At 36.6% G+C, this 24,029-nt stretch overlaps 1 protein-coding gene across 1 annotated transcript in view; it reads left to right on the top strand.

Moving 5' to 3' along the window:
• Positions 1-22,260, top strand: part of LOC136260632 (uncharacterized) — a 40,263-nt gene extending 18,003 nt beyond the window's left edge. Inside the window, exons 3-4 of the mRNA XM_066054444.1 lie at positions 12,747-13,028; positions 21,826-22,260. Coding sequence (XP_065910516.1) covers positions 12,747-13,028; positions 21,826-22,211 — 668 coding nt within the window. The 3' untranslated portion in view covers positions 22,212-22,260. The remainder of the gene's footprint in view (positions 1-12,746; positions 13,029-21,825) is intronic.
• The last annotated feature ends 1,769 nt before the right edge of the window (positions 22,261-24,029 follow it).

The following is a 24,029-nucleotide window of genomic DNA, read 5'->3' as shown; positions in this document are numbered from 1 at the left end:
GAAAGATCAGCTAAGCACAACGAGAGATTAGCTAGAAACAATCACCCTATGGAAAAATCAGCTAGAAACAAGTCACCCTGCAGAGAGAGTTCAGCAGAAACAAGCTACCCTGTAGAGAGATCAGCTCTAAACAAGTCACACAGTAGAGATATCAGCTAGAAGCAAATCTCTCAGTAGAGAGATCAACTAGAAACAAATCACCCTGTAGAGAGATCAGCTAGAAACAAGTCACCTTGCAGATAATTCAGCTACGTTTTTAAGTCACCCTTGAGAGATCAGCCAGAAACAAATCACCCTGTAGAGAGATCAGCTAGAAACAAGCAAATCACCCAGTAGAGAGATCAGCAAGAAACAAGTCACCCTGTAGAGAGATCAGCTACATTCCAAATCACCCTGTAGAAAGATCAGCTTGAAACAAATCAACCCGTAGAGAGATCAGTTAGAAACAAGTCACCCTGTAGAGAGATCAGTTTGAAACAAGTCACCGTGTAGAGAGATCAGCTACATTTAAAATCACCCTGTTGAAAGATCAGCTTGAAACAAATCACCTTGTGGAAGGATCAGTTAGAACAAATCGCCCTGTAGAGAGATCAGATAGAATCAAGTCACTCTGTAGAGAGTTCAGCTAGAAACATGTTACTCTGTAGAGAGTTCATCTAAAAGAAAACTATCCTTTTGAAAGTTCAGCTATCTTGCAATCCTTTCTGTTAGGTTATGAGTCACTCTGTGGTGAGTTCAACTACAAATTGTTCACCATGGAGTCTAAGAGTACAGCTACATTGCAAATCTCCCTGTAGAAATTTCAGCTACATACACATTTCCCTGTAGAGTAGCTATTCATTTGCGAACACAATTCAGCCTGTATTGAGTTAATTAATGATTAATCAACACAATTGTAATAATTACTGAATAACAATGTTAAATGTATGTATACATGTGTAGCTAAATAAACAATTGTAAAATTTCTCCATTATATCCATAGCTAATCTTCCAGGGGCGTAGGGAGGGGGTGGGGGGTTCTGGGGGGTTCAGGAACCCCCTTTAAAATTTAGACTTCTGCAAGCAGGATCCTAACACACCATTTAGTGTGGCAGGACAAAATGAGTGAGCAATATAGTGTAATGACACAGCACAACAATTGATAAAACTTACATTCATCTCTCAGGGAAGGATTTACAGAGGTAACATGAGCCCTCTTCAAAACTTGTTAAAAAGATTGATATACTCTAATAGAGCAGTCAGGTATACTCTAATAGAACATGCATGTAAATATCCATGTCCATATGAAGTTTATCAGACATTCCAACATTAAATGCAAAACTTAGCATGACCTTATACTGCTATAGCTTTGGTGTGCAGTGTTTAAAGATATAGAGCTCCAGTAATTTATCACTTGTGTTATGCAAAATGAATTCATGCTATGCATATTTGTATAGTTATATTGTTTTGATTGTCATTTGTATCAGTGGATTCATGGCTCCTATACCACAGTGAGATATAACGATCACTTACAGATTACTATATGTGTCTCTATGTGTTATGCTGTCTGTTTCCACTAGGTGACTTTATCTAGTACTACCTTCATCCCAGGGGCACTTAATGCATCATAATTAATGTACTTTTTGCATAAAATGTAGCAATTTGCTGAGTTTTGATTTATTAAAATATTGAAAGTCTCTCAGCAGCTGGGGGCTGCACCTCCAGACCCCTGCTTCTAGTAACTCAATGCTGGAACCCTCCTTCAAAAAATCCTGGCTACCCCCTGTCTTCATTTCTATAGAAAAGAAAAAAGATAAGTTAAAAGTAATACTCAAAGCTGTCCATAGGCTGGCTTTAGGTATAAAATTACAAAAAGGAGTGATATCTAATCAAAAACAGCCAAGCTGTAAAAAAGGGTATGGCCTCCAAAAAGTCAGGGTGAAAAAAGATGTGAAATCCAAGGTGGCGGCTAAGAAATAACTGATGGTAGGTTAATGGCAAAAAATTTAATAAAGAAAATTCAGGTGAATTTGGTGCCGAATCCTGGTGAAACTTGGAGGAGGCAATGCAAATTCACCTAAATACTGTAGTTGTTATTAATTTTTTTTCCATTGACCTACCATCACAGCCATTTCTTGGCTGCCACCTTGGATTTTACATCTTTTTCACCCTGACTTTTTTGGAGGCCGCACCCTTTTTTACAGCTTGGCTGTTTTTGATTAGATAGCCCTAACTTATAAAAATAAGAAAAGACTCACAGATGGCAGCAGATATTGAATGTAAAAAGATTGTCAAACCCGTACTTTGTCTGCCTGCCTCACTGCCTGACTGCCTGCCTGACCACAGCCACAGGTTAATCAGATGGCTGCAGGTTCAAGGCTGCCCAGGTCCAGTCATAGATTTTTTCCTGTTTCTTCACCTTTTCAAGCACACTTTATGTAACAACTTTAAACAGGCTGTAGGACCAGGTGTCCTACAGACCTTCAGTACTTGTGCTGTAAAGCCTTAAATAAATAAACAAGGCTAGAGCCCAAATAAAGCAGCACACTGCCACTATTTCACTCCACTATCTGTAACAAACTCGTGCCTTTTCTGGTTCCGATGAGTATTTCCTTCAACTCTTTGCATTCCTTTTATCTTCAATTACATATACCTGTGGTCATCTTCTTCTTCATACAAGTAAACCATACCAAGGCATTAAATTTCCTCATCAACGTTTTCCTTAGAGGAGCATAATTTCGTACATGCCACAAAACTATTTGAAATGCTTAATAGGGTAGGCAACTATGTAATACGTATGGCTTCTTTGAATGAAATCATGCTTCTATATGAAGTTTTAAAACCAACACAGATACTGTTCCCCACCTGATGAATAACACATGTTGTACTGTAGTTTAGACATTGCACTTTTGTTTAGTGTAAATTTGAATGGAATTCTATACAAATAATGGCTTGGTTACAAAACACTAATTTTTATGTTAAAATTGATACTTCTCCTACAGCTAGTAATGAAACTCCCCAATAATTTTTGTAGTGGTTTGTAATAGTACAGTATTATTGTATGGAAACAGATTTTAAGTATGACTATTATACTACAATTTCAGAAAACTAAATTTGAGAAGATTGCTGTTTTTCATAAGAGAATTCAATAGTTCATTTGAACAAGTACTTCAAAAATTACTTTCATACTTTGTTACAAATATACTCAGGTAGCAGATGACAAAACTTAAGAAGCATGGAACCAAAACTGAGAGACTAGATCCAAAATTTGTAGAATTATGTTTATTTTCCCTATTTTGACCTAAAACACTAAGACTTGGTTGTATAGTCAGTATTGTTAGCTGTTACAGTAGATGATGATTTTTATTATATATTATACAGTACGATAGTACTGTATAGTAGGGACATTGAAGGTGTGGTGGCGATCCATGATATAACCTAAAAACCTGCTGCGATTTTTCCTCACAATGACATGACAGTATTGGTTGGGTAAAACCAAGCCCAAAAGTGTCTTCAGATTGACCTGAAACGTTTCCGTCAGGTTGCTACAGAGTTTTTAAAAACAATTATTCAATAGAATTTTCTATTGCCTGCCTGCCTGCCTGCCTGCCTGCCTGCCTGCCTGCCTGCCTGCCTGCCTGCCTGCCTGCCTGCCTGCCTGCCTGCCTGCCTGCCTGCCTGCCTGCCTGCCTGCCTGCCTGCCTGCCTGCCTGCCTGCCTGCCTGCCTGCCTGCCTGCCTGCCTGCCTGCCTGCCTGCCTGCCTGCCTGCCTGCCTGCCTGCCTGTCTGACGTCTTCAGTCAAGCATAGCGGAAAACCAGCTACAGCTACAGCCCTAATTCTTTCGCAGAAACGTTTCTAGTTTGCTTAAGAAACAACGTTCGGTATATTGATAATCATGCAATCCTTGTACTATTGTCTTACCTTTTATCCTTCTTTACCATGGCCATCAGTCAAGGTTCTACCGCTGAGTGTTAATTAGGCATGAGGCTATTATGCTCCAAAAATTGAGCATTATGCTTTTGAGCAGTGCTCAAAAAATCACCTATTATGCTTTTGAGAATTGCCCATTATTCCCAAAATTATGCCACCATAATTGGCTAATAATGCCAGTTTATTGCTGTATCAGACCATTTTCATTGATGTTTAGGCTTCAAATAGTCTTGAATTCTTTAGCTGGTTACTGTATTAGAGAATTTCATTTCAATATGACTGCTTTATTAGAGTAAATAATATTCAATGACTGTTCTATTAGAGTTTCTGACTGCTCTATTAGAGTATCTCGATCTTTTTTAACGGAATTGTGCAATCTGCAGATTTTCCTACTGTTAAAGCTTTATAATCACCTCAAAATGCTAGCATAATTCCTGATTTCCACACATACCTATTATGCCCGAAATTATGCCAGCATAATCTCCGCATCCCTAGTGTTAATAGACCACAGTACGGCTTCCATCTACCAGTGTATATTGCATCAAACTATTTGAATACACATCGTTGCCGGTTGCACCAAACTATTTGAACACACGCTTACGCGACTCGCTGTTGATATTGATCAGAGAGAGCAACTCACAGTGAACTATATAGCAATGTGTAAGTCAATAAATATAGTTTATTGAGTAACAATGTTAAACTGAGTCGGGTAATCCAGGTCCCATTTTACAGATTATTCAGGTCTGACTCCACGGGCTAAATTAAATGTGGATGTGTTACTACACGTCATAGCGTGAGCCACGCCCACTTGCTTAAATTACTGTCTGTAGACATATGGTAGCCATGCCCATTCATCAGTCTGTAGGTATGCATGAATCCACTCCCACTTATGTAAATTACTGTCTGTAGACATATGGTAGCCACGTCCATTCATCAGTCCGTAGATATATGCACGAATCCACATCTATTATCTATTAGAGCCATACCCACTGATTAGTTGTTATTGTATAAGTCATAATCTAGTATAATAGTGCTGTGATTAACTCTTTTAAATATTGTGGTTGGTTTTGTGAAAAGCAGATTATTTAGTGGTCATGAACTTGCAAAAAAAAACTTCACAAACAAGTATAAGAAAAAATTAGGAATTTTAAATTAGAGTAGGGACAGTGTATATTGCTGCAATAAAAAGTATTGAAACAAGCTGGATTGGAGTAGTACATAATGTCCAAATACTGTAAAACAATAAGAAGTGAATATCCCTACTGTGCATTGAGTGTAGCACAGTAGGGATATTCACTTCTTATTGTTTTACAGTATTTGGACATTATGTACTACTCTGATCCAGCTTGTTTCAGTACTTTTTATTGCAGCACTATACACTGTCCCTACTCTAATTTAAAATTCATAATTTTTCTTATACTTGTATGTATATACCATGAACACATCTGATTCAGATAGAAATGGGAGAAGAAAGCAAGCAGAGATCAACGAAAACCATCGTTTTACACGTGAAGCCATAGGAATTAGTATCGTTCCCCCTTAAGTCACTGTAGGTGGAATACGTGATCGCTGATCCTACCACATCCCTAAAGAATCAGAACACATGCCTCACATTTAGCAATCAGTGCACCCCATGAACCTGCCCTGAATGATCTAACTGTAATCAGCTGTGACTTTGACTATATATGGCACACCACCCCTTACTCCAATACGTAGTTCATTCAAAACAATCGAGGTACTCTAATAAAGCGGTCACAGTGACACATACAATTACAATATTATTAATTTTAAAATGAAGTATATATAGAATTTTCTAGCAATACAAAGTAGTGAAGCAAGATATTATATGAATGATGGTAGCTATTGCATCATAGCTGAAGTGTGTTGATTGTAACTCAAAAGACTCACAACAAAGTTGGTATGTAGCTGTACATGTATTTACCTTTAAATCTTTTTTACTGTCAAAGTCAGACATGGGGCCAAGTACATGAGTACTTATACTTAAGTACACTTAAGTACAGATTTGAAAGTACTTGTACTTTACTTAAATACTTTCTTAAATTCCCCAATGTACTTGTACTTATACTCAAGTACATACAAGTACTTTGCTAAGTACTTGTATGTACTTGAGTACTTAAAGTACTTGTAAGTACTTGTAAGTACTGCAAACATTGTACATAGTTTGTACACAGTGGGTGTACAATGAGAATATCAAAATTGTATGAAGGTGCAGTTTACAACTTCTTGCGATTCTTCTACTGCCTTCCCCAACCTTACTGTGTATAATGTTGCCATGATTAATGATGTCGCCAATGCTGTTGTTCAAGTCAGTGCGTTTTAAGAGTTTAAGAGAGAGAATAGTTGGCAAAAACCAACCCCCCCCCCCCCCCCCCCCCTAGGCACACTTACATGCTACAATACACTGAATACAGCATATATTTTACTACAGTAAAATGTACTTGTACTTTACTTAAGTACTTCCAGCATTTACTTGTACTTTACTTAAGTACTCTCTTGATTGCTGCTGGAGTACTTGTACTTGTACTTGGAAAATTCAAAAGTACTTGTACTTTACTTAAGTACTTTTAAATGTACTTGGCCCCATGTCTGGTCAAAGTTATCATACATTATAGCAGTATCGGATTTTGAAGGTTGGAACTTTCACATGAAAAAAAAAACTGCATTACCAGAAACTAACTTCACAATATGGTATCCTCATGGTACATACATACACTGTACCTTGGCAGTTGTATCAGTTACATAGGCCAAAAGTAGTACTCAAAAAGCTTCCAATAAGGTGCTATTATTTTAATTTAGTGGAAATTTTCAACTGACTGACTAATCAACATATTAGTCAAGTATAACTCACTAACAGCTAAGGCTACAGGCTTTGTTACATGTTGCTTCAGCCAAACAAGTACATTTTGGCATACTGCAGTATGTACATAGAAATAGATGTGTGTGGAAGACCCCTTTTCGCAAATCTGGTCACATATATTCATCATGGACTTACCTCCTCCTTTGTATCCCACTTCTTGTTGCTGACAACACAAGGTGTCGATTTACAGTAACATCAATGCTCCAACAATTGCCTTGGAAGAGAGATGCAAGAAAGCTAGTCAAGACTATCTCTACTCTACAAAGCTAACAATAACCTTATCGCACTTCAAGTATCACCATACTACCAAACACGTCCTATTCAAGCAAGAATTCATCACCAATCCTCTTTTATACATCCGTTTACCAGAACATATTCATATATGAACAGTTTCTTCCCCAGAACAATTAAGGAATGGAATACATTACCACCAGCTACAGTAGCATCCGATTCATTAACTATATATTTCAATATAACATCAAATTACCTAATCTAATAATTATTGTGAATTATAATGGTCCTTTATGGTTTTCCTGGGTGTATCAGCAATGTTGTCTATCCAGTTTAATAATAAATAAATAACTAAATAAATGAATAATAAATACAATAGCACAACATTGTTTCATGTATCCAATCATGTAAGAATGAAATGGTAATCATCAACCATTATCACACCATCCCTCCAATAATAGCAGATTGATTGTAGGCTATAATATTCTCCCCTTTGATGCAGTGTTACAGTAATGGAAGTTCACTATTATGCTACATCTGTACAAAAAGTTAACAAATAAATGCAAGGAAAAATTATAATAGAATTTAGCTACAAACTACGTAGTAGGGATCATTATTATATCAGTGCTTAAACAAAGAAAGGGATCATCACCTAACATGCAAATTTAACTAACTGCATTTAGACTCTATTTACGCTGTTTTGGGTGGGTAATAAATCTCATATACTCCACCTTGTTTTCTAATATACTCCACGCCTTCACGCACAATATAACATATGCTCAAAATCCGGTTTGTCCAATCGCTATGCGTTGTTCACGTGTAGTGATTTAACGAGCGCAATTATTTTGTCACGTGAGGACGTATAGTTCGAGGTATAGTTGCCATGGCGCTAGTATTATCGTAAGAAAACCAGCCGCTTTTGCCAAGTCTACAGCAGAAACAGCCGTGGATGAGGTAAGTAATCTGAGTGTAATGTGAAATAGAGTCTAAAGCAGTTATACGGGCACAATGTGGAGTCTATGAAATTTATAAACCCTCAGGCCCTTAGTAGCGCCCTCGCTTCGCTCGTGCGCTACAGCCCGGGCCTTCGGGTTTATAAATTTCATGGACTCCACATTGTGCCCGTATAACTATTATTTAGACTACAACAAGTTTGATTCTGAAATTTGATTGGCTGAAAATGTGGTGTCTAAATCCCATAGTGCCAAATTCATGTTCAATAGAGACCACACTCTGAGGCGATACGAAACACAATAATTATGCACCTGTAACATTGGCAACCCATGGGCATTTAAATGGTTAGTAACAGCCATGCTGAATTAGAGGGAGGAGTAATGGGCTTGTTTGTAGTAATCAACACTACATTTCTTGTTTACAAGTAGCTGTCAAGGCACAACAACAGCAACAATGAGTTGTAGTCCAGTACTTCGAAACATATAGCACGCACCTGTAGTTGTTACAAATATCGAGATTAAATCGAAAATCTAGATTATTTGGCTTCAAATATCTAGATTACTGAAAATGCAATATCGCCCAACACTACGCACCTGTGACATTGGCAAAGCATGGGTGTTTAAATAGGTAGCAACAACCATGCTGAGGTCCCGCCACATAGGGAGGTGTAGAGGGCTTGTTTCTAGTATTTAACTACATGTTTCTCGTTTACAAGCAGCTGTCAACTCAAGGTACAATAACGAGTTGTAGTCTAAATAAGTTAGACGTCAAGAACCACTGGGTTCTACGGGATGATTTAGAAAACCCTTAGGCCCTTAGCAGCGCCCAAGTGCAGTGAGGGCGCTACAGCCCAGGGTCTTCGAGTTTTCTAAATCCCGTAGAACCCTGGTTCCTGACGTCTAACTATTATGTGTAATTATTTCCTTGCAATACTGAATTTCATGAAGATTCCAATTTGTACGTATGTTTTAAACCATCATACAGTATCTCACAAACCATATACAACACAATTCCATAAAACTACATTTTTATGTGACTGGGCCTGCAAAAACAGGGCATGTGGGCACAAACTACACCCCATCACTATACAGGTCACATCTCAGTGCTGAAACTGAATATTCACATTCTGTAACCTGCATCATAAAGCCAATTACATGCTTACTAAGCACTGAAAATTACATTGCTATATCATAATGGTATAAAAAGTTATGAGTGATGAAAATGTGAAAGAGTTAGCAAAAAATCATGTTCCCACATGCCTTATTTTCACAGGCCCAGTCACATATGTGATCAGATTTTACAAAACCAATCCAATAACACATCAGGCAAAATCAAAATAACACCACCTACAATATCGTACTACTAGTTTTGACCCTGAGTACTACTCAAACTACTCGAGGCTGTTTTTAACAGACATCTTTCTGGGTGGTGTGGAGAGCTCAAATGGCAGTTTCTGGCCCTTGTGAAGGGCCTGGCTTGGCAAGAATCAGTAGTTTACTAGTGGATGGCTTGATAATTTTTGCCAGACATTTTTTCTGTTGAATTTGCTACATATCAGCCACTAAGAAGCCAGCACAACCCTGTAATCTTGTGTCTGGACTCCAATCGTGGTCTGCCTCCATTTTAAAATCTATCTCTTGCCCACTCCGCCACCCCCCACCTTCCTCCCCTTTGTGAGCACTCGTAATACTACTTTGCTCATCCAACTGCTCAGATTTTAAATTTTATTTGGCAGGAAACTCTACAAGCAGCTACAAGTACTGAAAGTGGTCTGGAAGGTAATAGATTGATGCATCTCTTAAGTAACTTTAATGTAATCCAAAACAACCAAGCTGTAAAACGTGGGTGCGACCCCCAAAAAGTCATGGTCAAAAAACAATGTGAAATCCAAGTTGGTGGCCAAGAAATGGCTGTGATGGTAGGTAGATGGCAAAAATTTTAATAACAACAATTCAGGTGAATTTGTACTACTTCCTCCAAGTTTCACTAAGACTTGGAAACAAATTCACCTGAATTGTCATTATTAAAATTTTTGCCATTTACCTACCATCACAGCCATTTCTTGGCCACCAACTTAGATTTCACATCTTTTTTCACCATGGCTTTTTGGGAGCCACACCTTTTTTTACATCTTGGTTTTTTTGGATTAGATATCACTTTTTTTGTATTTGTATACTCCATAGGCCAGCTTTGGGGCTTCTTTTTACCTGTCTTGCTCTTTACTACAGGAAGGAGAAACAAGATGTAAAGATTTTGTAGAGTTAAACATACATTTTTTTATATAATCAACATTTCTCAACAGGCTGACAGAATGTAACTATACAACTTGTTGCAATTTTGGACAGTTAATCCTTGTTTCAAATTGCTACAGTTATGTAACTAGTTATATTACTGTAGTTACTTTACAGAAGTATCTGAACTCTCTACTATATCACTTGTTTGTAAATGAATTCTCTGCTGGTGACTAGCTTATAGCTGAACTTTCTACAGGGTGATTTGTTTGTAGCTGAACTCTACACAGGGTGATTTGTTTGTAGCTGGACTCTCTACTGGGTGACTTGTTTGTAGCTGAAAACTCTACTTGGTGACTGTTTTGTAAATAAACTCCATACAGGTGATTTGTTTGTAGCTGAACTCTTCACAAGGTGATTTGTTCTCTCTACGCGATGATTTTTTTTGTAGCTGAATTCTCCATAGAGGGTGATTTGTTTGTAGGTTAACTCTCTACAGGGCGATTTGTTGGTAGCTGAACTTTCCATAGGGTGACCTGTTTGTAACTGAACTCTCTACTGGGTAACCTGTTTGTAGCTGAACTCTCTACAGGTGACTTGTTTGTAGCTAAATTCTCTATAGGGTGACTTGTTTGTAGCTAAATTCTCTATAGGGTGACTTGTTTGTAGCTGAATTCCCTACCGGGTGACTAGCTTGTAGCTGAACTCCCTACAGAGTGATTTGTTTGAAGCTAAACTTTCTATTGGGAGACCTGTTCGCAGCTGAGCTCTTTACATGTGACTTTTTGTAGCTGAACTTTCTAGAGGGGGATTTCTTTGTAGCTGAACTCCATACAGGGTGACTTATTGGTAGCTGAACTCTCTACAATGTGACTTTCTGTAGCTGAACTCTCTACTGTGTGACCTGTTTGTAGTTGAACTCTCTACAGGTAACATATTTCTAGCTGAATTCTCTATACAAGATGCATGAACCCTCTACAGGGAGGCTTATTTGTAACTGAACTCTGCACAGGGTGATTGGTTTGTAGCTAAACTGTCTACAGTGTGACTTTTTGTGGCTGAATTCTCTACTGGATGACTTGTTTGTAGCTGAACTCTCTACTGATTATATGTAGTTGAATTCTTTACAGGGTTATTGTTTGTAGTTAAACTCTCCGCAGGGTGATTTGTTTACAGTTCAACTCTCTACTGGGTGACTTGTTTGTCTAACCAGATAACTGGTATGTAACTGAACTCTCATGGGTTAGATGAACTCCTGATAGTGTGACTTGTTTGTAGCTGAACTCTCCATTCAGGCAGTATCCAGTTTATCTACAGTGTATACAGTTGCTGGTAGCTATGAAGTCCTGCGCTTTTTTCTTCAACAACAAAAACAGCATCAAATGAATAAAAACAATCATTATTGTAATAATAGAACACAATGAAGTAAATATATAATTTATGTAAGTAAGGTGAACTGCATACAAACTAAATTGCTCTAATAGGGTGACTGTACTATTAGAGTATCTCAATTGCGCACTTGCTACTGTATATGTATTTGGATCTGGCATTATAACTCAGTGGCTTTTACTCCAATTCTTCTATACTACTCCTTGGACTTTCTATGATGATTATATGATGATTATATAATCCATCTACATACTGGTTTTCAGCTCACTCTTTTAAGTGGTTTACCTGGTAGGTGTAAAAATTAATAATTTTTTTATTCACGAAACTATAGTGACACAGGTTGGGTTTTGTGTCATATCTCCATGGTTCTTTATCTCAATTCTTTTCAAACCACAAAAAGGCACTCCTACCATGGTTACTCCATATACATAGCAGTTTCAACTCATTCCTCCAAGGGGTTTAACCTGTGGACGTGACAGAAGTTCAACCTTCTTTTATGCGAATAATCAGTCATAACTCTGTGAATGTTAATTGGATTCCTACCAATCTTGGTACTGAGATCCGCTTTAATGAGTCCTTTATTTGTAAAAATTTCAGCCCGATTGGAGTATGCATTGGTGTTTTATGGCAGATTTTGCAAAGTGTGCGAAAAGAAGAAAAAAACGAAGAAATTAAAATGAACGTTTGGCCACTCGTATCTCAGCAATGGCTGGGAAACTTTTCTTCAAATTTGGTATGTAGACTTCCCTTCCTGGTAGGCACGTCTGTAGCAAATTTGGTTCCAATCAGATAAGGGATCACAGAGCTACATATGTGTGATAATCGTGTTTTCTTTCTTCCTGTCAATATACTCATGGTGTGGCGCGCTGCCTTATTGGGACACACGACACACTACTGTGTGTCTTGATATGTATAATTGCTACCCTTGTCAAGTTATGCTGTTTTTTAAACTATTTATATTCTGAAACTTCTAATGTGCGATTTGGATCATTTTTCCAAAATCCAGTCACATAATAAAATTAAACACAACCACAGTTAAAAATGTTCATTGAAAGAATGAGGTCATTTCAACAAAGCTCCATTTATTGTATACAGTAACTGTGAATCAGTATTATAATTTTATGGTCATCTTTTTTCAATTACATACTTTAGGTCCACCAGGGATTATAGCAGACCTAACCATTCCACCTGATCTGATTACATCAACTTCATTTGTGGCTCAATGGTCTGAACCATTCAGTGATCCAGTGTGTGGTCCAGTTCAGTATATAGTAACTGTGTCCACTGGAGGAATGATGATCAGAAACAATACTATTAATGAAACTACTTACACTGCAATTGGAAATAGAACTAACACGTTGTATACAATTACTTTAGCTGCTTATAATGCTGCTGGAATTGGTGCTTCATCTACCGAGGAAGTTACTACTAATGGTAAAGATATTTTGTGTATATATGTACAGTAGGGCACAAAAGAAGCACAAGTATAATTTGCATATGCATACAGACAGTAAAAGCTGTGTACATATGTATGTAATTCAAATTTGGATGCCTAACATATTCATATTCATAAAAATATTACGTAGTTACCCACTTTCAACTATTATCGCACACAAATCTTGTTCATCGTTCCCTATGCATATAATAAACTAATGATTTCTCTTATTCAGGTGCTAAATGATATTTGTAATGCAATGAAAATTGTGTGCATAATTACATAACAATAGTTATAACAGCCTTTCTAGCTAAGCATTGTCTGCTGGAGCACAAAAATGAATGACTGTTATAAATGTATGTCAGTATCAAATTACTGCGGCAGTCCTATCTGTAACAAAGCATTGAGAAAAGCCCAATATCACATTACACAGGTGTTGTACAAACAAACAATTTAATCCATAATATTTTATTATATATAATAGTGTCTCTGAAACTCTCTAATCACAGGCTGGAATTTTGTTGAATCCATGCTAGACTATCACTTTTCTATAAAATTTATAATAGTTGCAATTATAAATTTCGGATTAATACTGCTGAGTCTACTGCTATTACTGCTGAGTCTACCGCTCCTATCCTAAAAACAATCTTTACTTACTCATTGGATACTGGTACTGTTCCAGGTGACTGGAAAAATGCAAATGTAACTCCTATATATAAGGAAGGTGATCACACCCAACCCAGTAACTATCTCTCTAACTAACATTGTATCTAAAATATTTGAACATATATTGTCTTCTCATATATATATATATCACAAAACACCTAGAAAACAGCGTACTTAATGAACGACAACATGGATTTAGACACAATCACTCATGCAAAACACAACTTATTTCCCTATTTCATGATTTATCTCTACATCATGATAGTGACATCCAAACTGATCTAATATCACTAGACTTTGCCAAGGCCTTTGATACTGTTCCACATCAAAGACAGCTGTATAAGTTGCAATGGTATGGCATACAAGGAAGAGTGCACCAATGGATCTACTGAAAGATCCCAGCAAGTAGTTCTTAACAATACCTGTTCATCCTCAATCCCTGTTAATTTAGGAGTCCCACAAAGGACTGTTTTGGGTCCTGTACTTTTCCTTGTTTACATAAATGACTTGCCAGATTACATAAGTAATAGCAGTATAAGACTATCTAATCCAAAACAGCCAAACTGTAAAAAAGAGTGCGGCCCTCGAAAAGGCTGTGGTGAAAAAAGATGTGAAATCCAAGGTGGCGGCCAAGAAATGGCTGTGATGGTAGGTTAATAGTAAAAATTTTAATAACGACAATTCAGGTGAATTTTGTGCCAAGACCAAGTGGCACCAAAGTTCACCTGAATTGTTGTTATTAAAATTTTTACCATTAACCTACCATCACAGCCATTTCTTGGCCGCCACCTTGGATTTCACATCTTTTTTCACCATAACCTTTTTGAGGGCCGCACTCTTTTTACAGCTTGGCTGTTTTGGATTAGATTTCACTTCTTTTTGTATTTGTATACCCCAAATCCGGCCTATGGCCAACTTTGGGGCTTTTTAAACTTATCTTTTTTTCTTTTCCGCAGGAAGAAGAAAAGATGACGCAGATGTTAAATACTTTAAATATTTCTGATTTTATCAATAAATGTACAAATTATATAATTTTATATAATACATGATTATATTCATTACAGAACTCTACATGGTGGTTTCTTTGTAACTGAACACTCTACAAGGTGAGTCCTTCTAGCTGATCTCTCTACAGGGTGAATTGTTTGTAGCTGAACTATCTACAAGGTAACTTCTTCTAGCTGATCTCTCTACAAGATGATTTGTTTGTAGCTGAACTATCTACAAGGTAACTTCTTCTAGCTGATCTCTCTACAGGGTGATTTGTTTGAAGCTGAACTCTCTTCTAGCTGATCTCTCTACAGGATCACTTGTTTCTAGCTGAACTCTCTACAGGGTGATTTGTTTGCAGCTGAACTCTCTACGTGATGGTTTCTTTGTAGATGAACTCTCTACAAGGTAAATTCTTCTAGCTGATCTCTCTACAGGGTGATTTGTTTGTAGCTGAACTCGCTACAAGGTAACTTCTTCTAGCTGATGTCTCTGCAGGGTCACTAGTTAGTAGATGAACTCTCTACAAGGTGACTTCTTCTAGCTGATCTTTCTACGGAGTAATTTGTTTGTAGCTGAATTCTCCACAGGTGATTTGTTTGCAGCTGAACTCTCTACATGATGGTTTCTTTGTAGCTGAACTCTCTACAAGGTAACTTCTTCTAGCTGATCTCTCTACAGGATGATTTGTTTGTAGCTGAACTATCTACAAGGTAACTTCTTCTAGCTGATGTCTCTGCAGGGTCACTAGTTAGTAGATGAACTCTCTACAAGGTGACTTCTTCTAGCTGATCTTTCTACGGAGTAATTTGTTTGTAGCTGAACTCTCCACAGGTGATTTGTTTGCAGCTGAACTCTCTACATGATCGTTTCTTTGTAGCTGAACTCTCTACAAGGTAACTTCTTCTAGCTGATCTCTCTACAGGATGATTTGTTTGTAGCTGAACTATCTACAAGGTAACTTCTTCTAGATGATCTCTCTACAGGTGATTTGTTTGCAGCTGAACTTTCTACAAGGTACGTAACTTCTTCTAGCTGATCTCTCTACAGGATCACTTGTTTCTAGCTGAACTCTCTACAGGGTGATTTGTTTGCAGCTGAACTCTCTACAAGGTACATAACTTCTTCTAGCTGATCTCTCTACAGGATCACTTGTTTCTAGCTGAACTCTCTACAGGATGATTTGTTTGCAGCTGAACTCTCTACATGATGGTTTCTTTGTAGTTGAACTCTCTACAAGGTAAATTCTTCTAGCTGATCTCTCTACAGGGTGGTTTGTTTGTAGCTGAACTCTCTACAAGGTAACTTCTTCTAGCTGATCTCTCTACAGGGTCACTAGTTAGTAGATGAACTCTCTACAAGGTGACTTCTTCTAGCTGATCTTTCTACAGAGTAATTTGTTTGTAGCTGAACTCTCTACAGGTGATTTGTCTGCAGCTGAACTCTCTACATGATGGTTTCTTTGTAGCTGAACTCTCTACAAGGTAACTTCTTCTAGCTGATCCCTCTACAGGATGATTTGTTTGTAGCTCAACTCTCTACATAGTGGCTTCTTTGTAGTTGAACTCCCTACAAGGTAACTTCTTCTAGCTGATCTCTCTACATGGTGAATTGTTTGTAGCTGAACTCTCTACAGGGTGATTTGTTTGTAGCTGATCTCTATACATGTTACTAGTTTCTAGCTGATCTCTTGAATTCTTTTAAGGGTGACTGCTCTATCAGGGTGACTGCTCTATTAGAGTATCTCCCACTTGCTACACCAAGTTTGATTTCGTGTTGTAACTCCGTGGCTTTATGTCTGATTCTTCTACACCATTGAAGAGCGTTTCTACGATGATATTCCATCTGTGCAGTGAATTTCAAAGCATTACCCCAAGCAGTTTTTCTGGTAGGCATGGAAAGTAGTTACTTTTTATTAGCTAATCTCGATTGCATAATTGTTACACACTGTTGGTTTTTTCGTTGTATCTTCCTGGTTTTTAGCTCGATTTCTTTCAAACCACAAAAGGTTTGAGTTTCAATAGTTAACCTATTCACCCACCGATTTTCAGCTTCTCCCACAAACGGTTTACCCTGTAGGCATGACAACATATTGGTGTTATTTTCCGTGAATAATCGCTAATAACTCTTTGCTTGTTTATCATATTCCAGCCAAAGTTGGCACAGAGATGTGCCTTTATACCCCCTCCCCCCGTTCTGTGTGCCAAATTTCAAGGCAATCGGATATTGCATTTACGTTTTATAGCAGGTTTTGTAAGTGTGCGAAAAGAGGAAGAAAAGTAATAATAAAAATATAATAATAAAAAACAGATGAAGAAACTAAGCCAATTTTTGAAGCCGCATATCTCGGGAATGCTTGAAGTGAATTCATTCAAATTTGGAATGTGGAGTACTGAAATTGGAGGGCATGTCCACAACAAAAATTGTCTTGTTTCATCAAGGCAGCACAGAGCTACGGAGGTGCAAAAATTGTGTTTTCGTTCTTCCTGTCAATATACACATGGGTGTTGCGTGCAGGCTTCTTGGGCCGCACGACACACTACCATGTCTTGATTTTGTGGATAGCTATATTATCTACAAACAAACATTCACCATAGATGATGCTGACTAATTACAACAGGATATCAACAGTGGCTTAGCTAGAGTTTTAGTGATGGTAGGGCCAAGGTGGGGCACACCTTCACATCAAGTCCTCCCATGCAATTATACCTACACGCACATGAGTCCATCTCACTATGGACTCTTACAGAAATCTTATTAAAGTGCATGGTTGTGCCTAGCTAGCTAAATATACTGCTACATTGCTGTTTCTGCAGCTAATCTACACTACAACCCACGCTATTGCTCGATCAGCATGTAATTTTACCTAATTTCTTCTTCCACAGCTCTCATGGATTAACTCTTGATCCAACTTTTAATTAGCTAGCAACATATCACACATCAGCACTGCAGTGTTGGAGATCCGCTAAACTATAGCGGGCATTAAAAGGAATGTGTAATAGCACATGCCTCATCATCTCGACAATCTCGTTAGTATCATAGGTCCAATCTCCAATCACTATTAGTATCACTATCAGCTCACTATTCACAACCTTTTTGCAGTGGGAATTTAAAGGAATACTTCATTTATTAAACCTATTGCACATCTTCTATCAACATATCAAAACATTTTATTGGGAATTGTAAACCGAAGCGGTCTAAACAAAATTTTGCATAACATCAAGTTTTACTATTACATCTTATGAATTGTGTAATAAAATAGCTTAAAATCAACTCCATGTCATTTTGGTATTCATAGCTTACTTAGTCAAACCAGTTGGTTGAAAACCTTGTCGGCAGCCATTATTTCTTCCCCTATGCCAAATACATGGATTTTATACTAAATACAAAAAATGCAAATAAGCAACCATTAGCACCCATAATCTCTACAGGACATTATACAACAAAATAAAGCCCTTGAATTGCTCTACACGATTCTGCCCGAAGTAACCCTCTATCATTACCATAGTAACAGTTAGTTACTGTTGATTACAACATAATACACGCCCCATACAATTTCCTATGGTGAATTTAATTACTCGGGTGGGAAAACCAATGTGTTACCGTCAACCAAATTTGCTAAACTTGGTATCATTCTACGTATCAACACTTGCTGATTAAGAATCCTCCTGAAGTAAGTGCCTAACTAATTGTTGTACGGAGTTACATTGCAAAACATACTAAAAAACTGGTTTTTCTGCTAAATTGTTACGTACCTGAACACATAATCTAGCGATACAAGGCTCTATCCTGCATTTTCTCTTAGTTACTTCACAAATTCCCATATACCACTCAAATCGTCATTGATTAAGGATTCTGGTGAGCTATAGTAGATCTCCGTAAATGAACGTATGTGAAAGTTATGGCACCGTATTTAGCAGTCGGTGTAATTTTTTGCGTGTTTTTATGTTACAGATTTTTACAATGTATAGTAAAAGTTGACAAATGTTTTGATATGAAGAACACCTCACTCAACACCTGTCATAGAGTAGTATGTTATCACCTTGACTTGATATAATCACAGTGCGTACAGCCTCATTTTACTGACACCTTCCTCCAACTCACTCAAATTTGAACTCACGATCACATGATAATGGGAATTAAATGGAATTTTATTTTCTTTGTCCGCTGATGTTAGTAATAGCGAAATAACAAGGAATTGTACCTGCAATGATGATTTTCATATAAAAATCTGCGTGGTAGCGTTGTGAGAAATTGCAGTGCGTTGAATCACGTGACTTAGAACATTTACTGACGGTGGAGCCTAGAAAGCTGACGGTGGGGCATAGGCCCCAGTGGGCCCCAGTGTAGCTACGCCACTGCAACTCAATTGCTGAATGGGCTTCATTATGGCAGATGAAGTTTAACATAACAAAGTGCTGCTGCATACATTTCTCCCCCTCCCAAACACAATATGTACCTTCCCAATAAATACTCACTTTATGATACTCTATTACCATGTACAAACAACTGTCAATATCAGACATGTTAATGAGTAAATAGCAAATGCAAATAGCATGCTAGGATTACTACAAAGGAACATCAAAGTTTTATCAGCTGACACAAAAGAACTAGCATGCAAAGCACTAGTTAGACCCAAACTTGAGTATGCCTGTACAATCTGATCATCTTGGCAACAATATTTTATAGACAATATTGTGGAAGTCCAATGGAGTGCTGCTCGATATGTATGTAATGTTTATGATTCCACTCACAGTGTCTCATATGTACCGCAAAATCTCTCCTGGAAGCCACTAGAAGTCCGTCGAATGAAAGCTCAGTTACATAATATGTTTTATAAAATGTTTAACAATCTTGCAAAACTTCCATACCATCAATATACTTTACCATCAACAATAACATCAACAAGATGCCATCACTGCCACAAACTGATTCAGCTATCCTGTAGAAAAGGCATTTTCAAATATTCTTCCATCCCAAACACAATCTCCACGTGGAACAAATCACCCAGCACCGTGATTGACTGCAACTCATTAGATAATTTTAAGTATAATTTAGATAATTACTTTGATAGCACAATAATTGTATGATTGTGTTGTATTGTACATCTGTGTATAACCTTCACTGAGCAAGTTTCACAGTAGTGGTAAATAATAACAATAATATAATAATAATACTCCAGTGCCAACACTGTAAGAGTATCTAACAGCTACACAAATTCAGACAATTGTATGTAATAAAAGGCAATCCATATGATGCATCCCTGTACTTAGATGGAACTTGATGATCCACATTGGACACTACAAGAATGCTGCACTGTATGTCATGCCAATAGAACCATACACAGACATACATTTATATAAGTACTGTATGTATTGCAGCTGAAAATTATGCTGTATGTGTACAATGTATTTATGTATATATATATATATATATATATATATATATATATATATATATATATATATAACATAATTTTCATACATGCATGCATACATACCTACGTACGTACATACATACATGCATGCATACATAGAGACATACACACATAGAGACGTAGAGACATACACACATACATACATACACACACACATACATACATACATACATACATGCATACATACGTATGTACATACATACATACATACATACATACATACATGCATACATACGTACATACATACATACATACATACATACATACATAGACACATACATACATACATGCATACATACATACATGCATGCATGCATTCATACATACATACATACATACATACATACATACATACATACATACATACATACATACATACATACATACATACATACATACATACATACATACATACATACATACATACATACATACATACATACATACATACATACATACATACATACATACATACATACATACATACATACATACATACATACATACATAGACACATACATACAGATGGATAGACAGACACAGACATGTACACAGGCATAGTGAATTGATTTGTAACACTGAACTTTTTATCTGCCCACACCCTATTACACAATCTACATGCATGCATACACACATATGTATGTAGTACATACATATGTGTGTATGCATGCATGTAGTTAGTGCTTGGATGATTCCAAGCTCTAACTACAAGCACTACAAGCACTTCTTCTTCTTGATTCCAAGCACTTCTTGTGTTCCCAACACATGTAGTTAGTGTTTGGTTAATCAGTGTTCGGATAATTGAGGTTCTACTGTACAGTAGAACCTCAACAATTATGAAACTGAAAAATTCATAAACCAAGAAGAATCGTGTGTCATCAAAAGTACCAAAGTACATACGCTGGCAAAGTTAAATATTGGGTTTATTTGATATAACCACAATACTTGTTGATCTTTCCAGCCATCTCTTTTTGATTTGTGGATTTATTCAGCAATCCCTATTCCTAAACTTTGGACATGTCTATAACCCTATTACACAATCTACATGCATGCATACACACATATGTATGTAGTACATACATATGTGTGTATGCATGCATGTAGTTAGTGCTTGGATGATTCCAAGCTCTAACTACAAGCACTACAAGCACTTCTTCTTCTTGACTCCAAGCACTTCTTGTGTTCCCAACACATGTAGTTAGTGTTTGGTTAATCAGTGTTCTGATAATTGAGGTTCTACTGTACAGTAGAACCTCAATTATCCAAACACTGATTAACCGAACACTCGATCATCCAAGCACTAAATTGACTACTCAATTAGAGTATTTTGTCAACAAGTGTATGCCTCATTAGAGTAGTTGAGTAAAGCTTTGTATATAAGTGTATGGAAGTTCGAATTTACATACTATTCGAACACCCTTTCCCCAGGTTCCACTGTACATACATACATGCATGCATACTCCACTTAAACTGTACACGTACATACATTTATGTATGTATGTATAACAGAAGAAAAGGGTATTGGTATATAGTTTGGATTAAAATTGTAACATTGTCACTCAACCACTAAAAGTTGCTTATAAATACAGTATGAATGAGTACATATCTTAACTGTACAGTACTCCGCATCTGTTTTAATTTTTAACAGTATTTGCTATTTGTACATATATCAATTACTTATATAGTGCATTGCATTTTTGCAGAAATAAATATACTAACAACTGTTGATGAAGAAGATGTGCGCCATAATTCTGTTACACTAGTGTGTGTACTAACCAATGCTTCCCATGGATTAGAGTGCTCTTTGTGCAGTATTTCTACAACTGACCGTGATGTTACTATGTATATAATATTTACTACTGGAAATATTTCACACATCAATGCAACTTTTTCTAGTCAATCAATAGCACTCACTAACCTAACAAGTGGAACAACATACAATTTTTGTCTTACTGCTATTTATGCAGCTTATAAGACAGAAGTTGGTGAACCAGTTTGTGGAAATTTCACTACTATGCATTCTGCTGGATTTGGTACAGCATCTATGTATACTGTACTAATTATAAATTTGCTTATGCATACATTATAATGTACGTGTTGTAAGTGTGGATAGATTTATTTTATTGGATTATTTTATGTATTGCTTATTCCATGGCCACTGACTGGTATATAATTATTATGCCCAAGCCCTCAGGCATATGTCAGGCAAATCCTTCGTGGGCATAGTATCTGTAACTATGTATTACATAATAAAATTATATAATGGGTATGCACATCTTCACATATAAAATTATTCACACAATGCATGTTGATTGTAGTTGTCTACATATTAATATCAATGGTAGTTAAAAACATGGGCTATAGGACTCTCGAAATGTCATTCATATGCTATAGAGTACCTCAGGTATTATTAGCCAACATATGTTTTATCAAAATTAATGCAGTATTTCCTAGAAAAGCAATGAGACCTGATCATTCATGGCACTATTATGTATGAATACCTAGCTATAACCTTCATGTATAAATAACTGGTGACTGCATGACCTTCGAAAGCCAATGTCTAAAAAATGATGCTCGGACAATGTAATGTTCGTTCAAATGCTGCCATCTCTACCCTTCCTATGCAACTTATATGGTATTGTGTGGCAGTGATTGGTAGAGCTATCCATGAGTTATCCCATGATATAAGCAGATTAGATTTTATCAACTGGGATTGCAGATATCGCCTGTTTCCGGAGCATGGTAACTTGTTCACAATAATGTTGGACATCAAATTGTAATTATAATTTTGGACAGAGTGAAATTTTTGGGATTTATTGTTTAAGCATATATAGCAGTAGTTCAGAAACGTTTAAAAACTGCTATTTTGGCACTTATACAGGGTGATTTTCATCAATTCAAGATGGAAATAGTAGCTATGGGTGTACATCATGTAGCTACAATACAATAGGCTTATAATAGCAACATAGGATTACTCAAATTTAATATAATTTATGTATTTACCTATTTAAGATGTGCGAGATCAACAACAGTTTACAGAAGGTTACTACTGCTCAATCGTCTCAGTGACTGTTCTATTAAAGTATATATGTAATTTTTACTTGTTATCATATTGATTGTTAGTATAAGCATACAGTAACTTATAATATATTATAAGATGGCTATAATGTTTAAAGTGAAACATTATAGCATGTAAAATGTATTAAATATACTCTTATAGAACAGTCACTGAGATGATTAAGCAGTGGTGACCTTCTATATTATTTTTGTTATGGCCTCGTACATATCAAATAATTTCTAAAATATATATGATTGTTAAATTTGAGTAACTATCATAAGCTAGCTTTTACACTTTACAAAACGGATTGAACAGTTTTATTTATAACAGTTTTGCTGCAGGAAATAAAATACTGGGACCATACCTCTTATTGATTTATTAGATGGGGTAGCTTTATCAGAAGGTCAGTTGTTAAACATAAAAATTGAGACAACCTAGTAAAACATTCACCCTAATCCCCAGGTAAACTGTCATATACAGTGTATTCAGTAAATGCATGTACAATTAAACAAACTGATGTAAGCAGTTCAAAATTATCAACTTTATGAGACAGTGGTAGATCAACGGGAGAGCATTGGTAGGTTAAATACCTGCTCCAACAAATCCAGTCATCTATAGGTCACTGCCCAGTTAATGTAGAGTGAGTTCAGTATTACTAAAAGAATCTCAAATTTTGCAGTTATGTTAATCTCATGTATTCTTCCACTAATTTTGAATGTTGAGAACAACATTCAAAGCTAATACATTTGAAGGTTTGCTTAAATCTAATACGAACATTTATTTATTTACTACGTACAATATGTAATACAAACAGTCAATCGAATTGTATATATTATATGCATAATAATT

This window comes from Dysidea avara, chromosome 1, assembly GCF_963678975.1.
Source record: "Dysidea avara chromosome 1, odDysAvar1.4, whole genome shotgun sequence".
Lineage (NCBI taxonomy): Eukaryota > Metazoa > Porifera > Demospongiae > Dictyoceratida > Dysideidae > Dysidea > Dysidea avara.
This window is presented reverse-complemented; position numbering and strand designations above follow the sequence as displayed.